The 8126-nt window shown below is 39.2% G+C and overlaps 1 protein-coding gene across 1 annotated transcript in view; it reads right to left on the bottom strand.

Moving 5' to 3' along the window:
- The window catches only part of Psmd1 (proteasome (prosome, macropain) 26S subunit, non-ATPase, 1), a 100204-nt gene that overhangs the window by 30680 nt on the left and 61398 nt on the right, over positions 1 to 8126 (bottom strand). Inside the window, exons 16-17 of the mRNA XM_013021015.1 lie at positions 6284 to 6355; positions 6068 to 6128 (exon numbers count right to left, since the gene is read on the bottom strand). Of these exons, the coding sequence (XP_012876469.1) occupies positions 6068 to 6128; positions 6284 to 6355 (133 nt within the window). The remainder of the gene's footprint in view (positions 1 to 6067; positions 6129 to 6283; positions 6356 to 8126) is intronic.

Here is an 8126-nt window from a genome sequence, read left to right as displayed (position 1 = left end):
AAGCGCTCTAACTCTGAGCCACCTTCCCAGCCCGAATAATAGTACTTTGAAGTAAACATGACACCACAGAAGGCTGGAGAGTTACTATACAACTTAAAATTGACATCACCATCACATAACTTTTTTCACTCCTAATCAGACCGAGAATTTAAAGCTCTTCCCATAATTTATACCTAAATCCTGATAAAGTCACACATTTTCTACCTAACTACCAATAAAATCATTTAAGACTCAAGTCTAAAGGATTAAGGGATTGTATATTCTACTTACCTATCATTTTTTTAAAGTTACTTAGTAAGAGGCAAAGAAATTCAAAGTCAATTTATAGAGACTTCACCAACAAGAATCTTCTTTTAGGTTTAAGATATAATGACTAAACACTTAGAGATAAACCAAGCCCTTTGTTCCCCTTCCTTCTCAATTGATAAATCAGCTAGAAAGTCAAAAGTAGAGATAATTTTAACGTACATATGAGCAATATTTCATAAAGGCTAACTAAATATTCTTAATTTAAGCTCTCTGATGTTTGGAGTGGAGTACCTCTCAGTGGGTTCAGAAGAGCTCACAGGGCTCACCTGTGCTAGGACTTGGTAGAAGAGACTAATGAACACAAGAGATAATTGTGAACAAAAGAATAGGAGAAGCAAGCTTGAAGAAAAGTAGTGGAGTAAACTACAAATAAGATACAACATGGAAAATAAACACTGGGAATACTGACACAACAGGTATCAAAGCTTTTTAATGGTAGTCTTCAACCACTTAACCTTCCCCATTTCTTTGTCAAACCCACTCCAGTGGATGTCAATCTCCATGCCAATGGATATGTCACTTTATTTTCCAATGTTCTACCCTTTCCTATGCCCCGCTTTTGCTCATGCTATAACCTGTTTAATCTTGCTAATAAAGCATATGAATGCTTTATGGGTACATTTGCACTAGTAGGCTAGTTGTCCCAAAGACCAAATGAGATCATGTATGTGAAAGAGTTCAGAAACAGACAGTATTAGATAAACAAATATTATTTGTGGCATTTGTGGCAGTCTCTCTATATCATTATACCTCATGATTGGGTCTGGTAAGTCATAATTACTGAGTGCTTGTTGTATAAACCAGTGGGTTTAAATGATAACAAATATTTGGGAAAACTGAGTCCTGATGTAAGCTCCCTTAGGCCTTGTTAGTGACTATCTGCCAATCACTCACCTGATAACAGTGACTCTAAACCACTTTGGGATGAGTGTCACTGCTCCTAACCCCCCAACCTCTGCCATAATGTGCAGAATGTTATTTTGGGAATCTGGTATTCCAACATAAAAAAAGAAATGTGTCTTTTTAGGTTTTATAGTTTAGTTTACATAGTATCACGTAAATAAAAAAGAAAAACAATCTTATTACTCTTACATGGGTTTAGACACAACACTAAAGCAGCATCAGTTAAAACAATACTTTAATCCCAAGTGTGTAATGAAAAAAAAAGCTGTATTTTTTTTTGCTTTCAAAAAGGAAATACACACTGAAATAGAAACCAAAGTCCAGTTTTGTGTTTCAGTAAAATTTCCTGGCTTGTAGCTAACAGCCATTTAGCCAGTGTTACTATTTGAACAAGATTTTTACTAAGCAGGAACTGTGCAAAGCTGTGTGCCCCAGTCACTGACATGTCACCGGACCATAACTGCATATATGAATTCTCTTCTTTCAACACACTAGCTTTTGATTTTTTGTTGTTGTTGTTGGTCATGGGGCTTGAACTCTGGGCCTGGGTGCTGTCCCTCAGCTCTTCAGCTCAAGGCTAGCGCTCTACCACTTGAGCCACAGAGCCACTTCCGGTTTTCAAGCGGTTTATTGGAGATAAGAATCTCACGGAGTTTCCTGCCCAGGCTGGCTTTGAACCTCGATCCTTAGATTGCAGGTGTGAGCCACCAGCACTCGGCAACACACTGGCTTTTAACTACTGTTTTATTTTAACTGAATATTTTCTGCAAACCCAACATCATATCCATAAAACAAGACATTTTCAAGAATGTGGTGTCGTTTTTCTCCTCATCCATCTTCACTAACAGAGGAAAAACCGAGCAATGCATGCACATATGCACAAACACTCTTCCTAACAAGGGTCATCACAAAATAATTTTTGAAGTTATAAACCTTAGGACAGTTCCCTGGCAGAATTCTTAATTTATAATAATTTTCACTAGGTTAAGTTCCACAAACCTTAGGACAGTTCCCTGGCAGAATTTTTTTTTTGGGGGGGGGAGTCCGGTCGTTGGGCCTGAATTCTGAGTCTGGGCGCTGTCCCTCAGCTATTCAGCTCAAGGCTAACGCTCTACCACTTGAGCCACAGCACCACTTCCAACCTTTTTTTTCCTTTTTGCTTATGTGGTGCTGAAGAATCGAACCCAGGGCCTCATGCATGCCAGCACTCTACCACTGAGCCAACTTCCCAGCCCCTGGCAGAATTCTTAATTTATAATAATTTTCACTAGGTTAAGTTCAACAACACATTCTTGTTGTGTTGTATACACACCTCTATATAAGTCCTTTGTACTCTTTAACAGATTCCAAAAAATTGAACAGTATTCTGAATGACTAAGAGCCTGTTGGATATCTAAAACAAAATATGTCAGAGATACTACAGTCAATTTAAAGAAAGAGGAAGAAAGGGCACCCCCACACAACAACATTCCTCTACAAAATCCCCACAACTAATCAACCAGCCAGTCAAGTGAAATCCTTATTATCTCCATAAATGTCTTCTAACATTCCCTTTTCTTTTGTTTGTTGTGGTAAAGAGAACAAGAAACTTAAACTCAGAAAGACTCGGACTCCAATTTTAGTACAGTCATTTATTAACAATGACAAGCACTGAATCTCTCTGAGGCCTATTTGTTTCATCCATAAAACAGTATCTGTTCTCTTTCATGCCTGCTGCAGAGAGCTGATAGTATAGTGGAATAAAATACTGCGCTACATGATTTAGGTACAGAACTAGAAGTTGGCTTCAGACCAGAGCCAGGAATTTAATTTAATCTGTTAATATACTGTAGTCTCAGGTGTTGCCACAGCTACACATGCATACACACACACACACACACACACTTTTTGGTGGTTAACTGGTGGTCTCACAGGATTTCCTGCCAAGGCAGGCTTCAAACTGCAATCCTCAGCTCTGTGCCTCCTTAGTAGCTGGGTTTACAGGCATAAACCAGTGATGCCCTACTATATTTATATTTATACTTATATTTAGGATTCTGATCTCTAGGTTTCTTCTTTGTTTAGAAAGAGCTAATAAAATATATTGATATTATTCTTAAACCAACTACAAAACAAAATTCAACTCCTCATCCCCACCTCCTTCCCAGATATCAGCACTTGAACTCAGAGTATCGGTTTCCTCCCTCCTCCTCCTCTTCTTCCTCCTCCCCCTTCCCCTCTCTTCTTTTTTTGTTGGTCATAGGGCTTGAACTCCAGGTTTGGACACTGTCCCTCAGCTCTTCAGCTCAAGACAAGTGCTCTAACACTTGAGCCACAGTACCACTTTCGGTTTTCTGGTGGTTAATTGGGGATAAGAGTCTCATAAACTTTCCTGTAGCTGGCTTTGAACTGTAATCTTCAGATCTCAGCCTCCTGAGTAGCTAGGATTACAGGCGGGAGCCACCAGCACCTGTCCAGAGCATCAGTTTCTTGCCCTGATGGTTTCCGCAACTCTAGGCTGGCTTTTTGCTGGTGAGGACTGTTCTGTCCAGGCTGGCTTTGAACCATGATTCTCTAAGTCTTAGCTGCCCAAGGAGCTAGGATTACAAGCATGAGCCACTAGTGCCTAGCTCAAGTTCTCTTCTTCAGTTAATTGCTTGGGAACAAATACTAAGAGCCTAATGCAGAACAAGAAGGACTACAATAAAGACTGAAATAGGTTTTAAGGACTATAAACTTTTTAAAAAGCATATTTGAAAACATTAGTCACTTTTAATCTAATAACAGTTCCAGCTCAGACACATTCTTTAGAAAAAACAAATGTTAAGACAAGGAATGACAAGTTCATTAATAAAGTAACTTAGACATTCATCTTTTCAAGAATACAATAAAACCATAATATTATGTTTATTTCAATGTTCCAGCAGGCAGCCCTGAAAGGACAAAGTCATGTTTCGAAGCAATGATTAGAATGCAAACACTCACTGAAAACCAAATTTGTGCACATTAATCTTTACACACAAAAACACATATAGTGGCTGTGTGTGTAATTTTTTGAAGTAATGCCTACTTCAGTGATGATAAAATTATATTACCATTTGCAACCTATAATGAACCAATGGATCTCAGATTAGTTATTAATAACTAACATCACCAAAACAGACCAATTCTATCTTATATAGACCACCAATCTTAAATTTATAGAAAAATGGTGAGTGAAAACTTGAACTGAATCTGAACATGATCAACCTAGAGCTAACTAGACATCCCTATTGTATGACATGAGAATCCAGTACAGTGAAGCTGGAGAGTTGCATTCTTGGGATAAATGCTGTTAATGTCAAAGCGCTGAAGCAATGCAGACTTAATTCTCACAGACCTGTGTCGGTTTGACCTCCAGTACAAGGGCTGGCCTTTATATCATTTGACTCAGGGTTCCACCGCTGCGGCACCCTCCCAATAGAAGCCTGGGGCCAGGGATCGTCAAATAAGCAACAAGCAGGCTGGGAAGCTGGTGCAGCCAGAGGTTTAGGAGGAGGTAAACAGGGGCAGTGAGACCTTTAAGAAGCTCCCCTGACACCAGCATAACAGAGAAGACCACAGTCATAGCCAGAAAGGCTCGAAAACCGCTTACCTTTTACCTCAGGCTCTATCTAAATAAGCAGGAGGTGAAGATGGAGCAGAGCACAGTGTAAGTGACCTGTGGGCTTAAATGGGAGCCTCACATTAGAGCTAATCAGCAAAACTAGGAGATTTCCTTCCTTCCTTTTTTTTTGGGGGGGGAGGAGGAGAGGGCAAAGTTGTTTAAGAACTCTGTCAAATGACACCTCACAAGTGAAGGAAGGGGTGACACTGACCAAGCATTGTACTCATAACCTGACTTACGGAATTATAACCTCTGTACAACTACTTAATAAGGATAGTGAAAACAATAGCTCACCACTAATCTAACGGAACACAGACTCCAGTGTCCATACACAACAATGAATGCACAGCTCTTATTAAAATACTTTGAAAAAAAAGAAAAACATTTTGAAAAAGTCACTAAGCAAACAACATTCCACAAGAAAAACAACAAATCTATAGAAGAGAGGATAATCTGATTTAAACTGTTCGATTTTCAACAAAATTTATGAGACATGCATACAAATATGTCCATTCACAGAAAAAATAAATTAACAAATTATTCTAGAGGAAGCAAAGGTTTTGGATATAAATCAATTATTTTAAATAAAACCATGGAGTCAGTCAGGTGTCAGTGGCTCATGTCTGTAATTTTAACTACCCAGGAAGCTGAGATCTGAGGCTCAAAGTTTAGAGCCTGACAAGGCAGAAAAGTCCATGAGACTGGAAGTGGAGTGGGGCTAAAGTGGTAGGTGAAGACAGACCTGGATCATGTATGACCTGAGATGCCAGCCATACTTGAAGACAAAATTTGTCTAAATGCTTCATTAAAATAGTAAAGTCAGTATGTAACCCCTCTGTATATCACCTTCATAATATTTTTTAAAGTTCATTTGGCTATCATCAAATGTTTAAGTTCTAGAAGCTGTTATTCCCAGTTAACCAAAACCAGCCCATTGAATTGAGTGAAAAGGCTAAGGGACAGTCTTGAGTGAAAAGGCCCAGGTCTTGAGTTCAAACCTCAGTTCTGGCACAGTAAATACATACATATTTACATACACAAATAAATCAAACCATGAACAACTAAAGAAAATGGGAGAACAAAATATCACCAAATAAAAGAGAAATAGCAACAAAGAGAAAGACTTATAAAAAGAAACCTACAGAACTGAAAAATTCAACAACTGACACGAACAGTTTAATAGCAGAACTGAGCAGATATACTGAGGCCTGGCTGTAATAATCTCAGTACTTGGAAGGCATGTTGACATCAGGACCAGCTTGGGCTACATAGTAAGGTGCCAGTGACTGTGCTGAAGACAAAGAACAAAGGGAAAACGACAGTGATGACAAAGAATAATAACCTCTGAATCTAAAGATAGGACAAATGAAGCTATAATGAGAAGCAGAAAGAAAAAAATGAAAAGGAAGAGAGCCTAAGGTATCTTTGGGAAACCATCAAACTTACTGATATCCACCTGCTGGGAGTCTCGAAGAGAAGGGTGAGGGTCCAGAAATAATGACCCCAAACTTCTAAATTCTGATAAAAGACAAGTTAAACGCCAACAGCATAGACTTAGTGAACAAGCAGGTTTCTAGCAGAAAACAGCTAATAAATAATAAGTGTGATGAACGAATCTATTACTAAGTGGTGAAGTTCAAAGGAGAAGAAAAAGGAGATCAAGGTAAGGGATTCTGAAGAGTCAGCAGAGGAGGGTGGACTGCAGTATTCATTAGTGGGCTGGGTAGGCATCAATGAGAAGGTGACATTTAAACAAGACAAGAGAAGGTTGAGGAAGTAAGCCAAATGCTTACCTTAAGGTAGACAAAACAGCTCCTGAAAGGCCTTACAGGGCACGTTTGGCGAGCAGCAGGAAAGCCAGTAGTTTAAGTGCAGTGAAGAAGGGCAAAGAAGTCAAAGACAAGGTCTGCATGCATATTAGAAGAGTATGAGTAGAGGGGGTGGAATGTGGCAGAGTGGTAGAGTGCTTTCCTAGAATGCACGAAATGCTAGGTTTGATTCCTCAGTACCACATAAAAGAAAAGGCTGGAAGTGGCACTATGGCTCAAGTGGTAGATAGAGTACTAGCCTTGAGCAAAAAGAAGCTTAGGGACAGTGCCCAGGCCCTGAGTTCAAACCTCACAACTGGCAAAAAAAAAAAAAGAAAGTAAAAGAAAAAGAGAAAAAAAGAGTATGAGTAGAGTCAGAAAAGACTGTAAAATACAGAACCAGAATTAGGTGCCTTGTAAGCCAAGAAAAGATTTGGTTTTAAGGAGAAATGTTTAGTCAATAGTGCTGAACATTGTACATAACTATCAGTTATTAGGTTTCTAAGAATGAAGTTATAAGAGTCACTTTTAGTCTACCAAAAGTGTATTTCCTTCTTAATAAACTTTCTATTACATTTACTGCAATTCAAAGAGTTATAGGTCATTTTCTCCTTAGAGATGAATAATTTTCAATCTATTGAAAGTATGTATGTCTGTAAAACTACAAATGATAAAGCTTTATTAAAGGCTAACTTTACAAAATTCTAACCAATATAGCCAAGCCTAGATCAATGTAATGCCTAACTGTGCTATACACGTGGGAATCTCCTGCCCTCTTGTTCCTCTGGATTCAACATGATGATCTTTTGGAGATCCAGGGGGCCCTGGATCATGCATGACCTCAGATGCCAGCCATACTTGAAGACAGAATTTGTCTAAATGCTTCATTAAAACAGTAAAGTCAGTATGTAATTGTAACCCCTCTGTACATCACCTTCATAATATTTTTTTTACAGTTCATTTGGCTAACATCAACTCTTTAGGTTTTAGAAACGGTTATTCCCAACTAACCAAAATCAACCCATTGAGTTCAAAGCGGTACGAAACAGCTGCCCTGAAAACTTGAACCCAGTGAAACACTGTGAGGTTCACACTCACTCAAGCTGAGCGAATTTGTAAGAGTTCATTCAGCTAACATCAACCATTTAGGATTTAGAAGCTGATATTCCCAGTTAGCTCTGGGCACTGGGCACTGGAGGCTCACATCTGTAATCCTACCTACTCAGGAGGTCAAGATCCAAGTCCAAAGCCAGTTTGGGCAGTGAAATTCCTGAGATTCTTTTTTTTTTTAATTTTTTTTTTTTGGGGTCTGGTCGTGGGGCCTGAACTCTGGGCCTGGGCACTGTCCCTCAGTTCTTCAGCTCAAGGCTAGCACTCTACCACTTGAGCCGCAGCGCCACTTCCAGCTTTTTTCTTTTTGCTTATGTGGTGCTGAGGAATTGAACCCAGGGCCTCATGCATGCAAGGCAAGCGCTCTACCA

The sequence above is a fragment of the Dipodomys ordii genome, unplaced genomic scaffold (genome assembly GCF_000151885.1).
Source record: "Dipodomys ordii isolate 6190 unplaced genomic scaffold, Dord_2.0 Scaffold1, whole genome shotgun sequence".
NCBI lineage: Eukaryota > Metazoa > Chordata > Mammalia > Rodentia > Heteromyidae > Dipodomys > Dipodomys ordii.
Note: the sequence above shows the minus strand (reverse complement) of the source record. Positions and strands in the feature narration are given on the sequence as shown.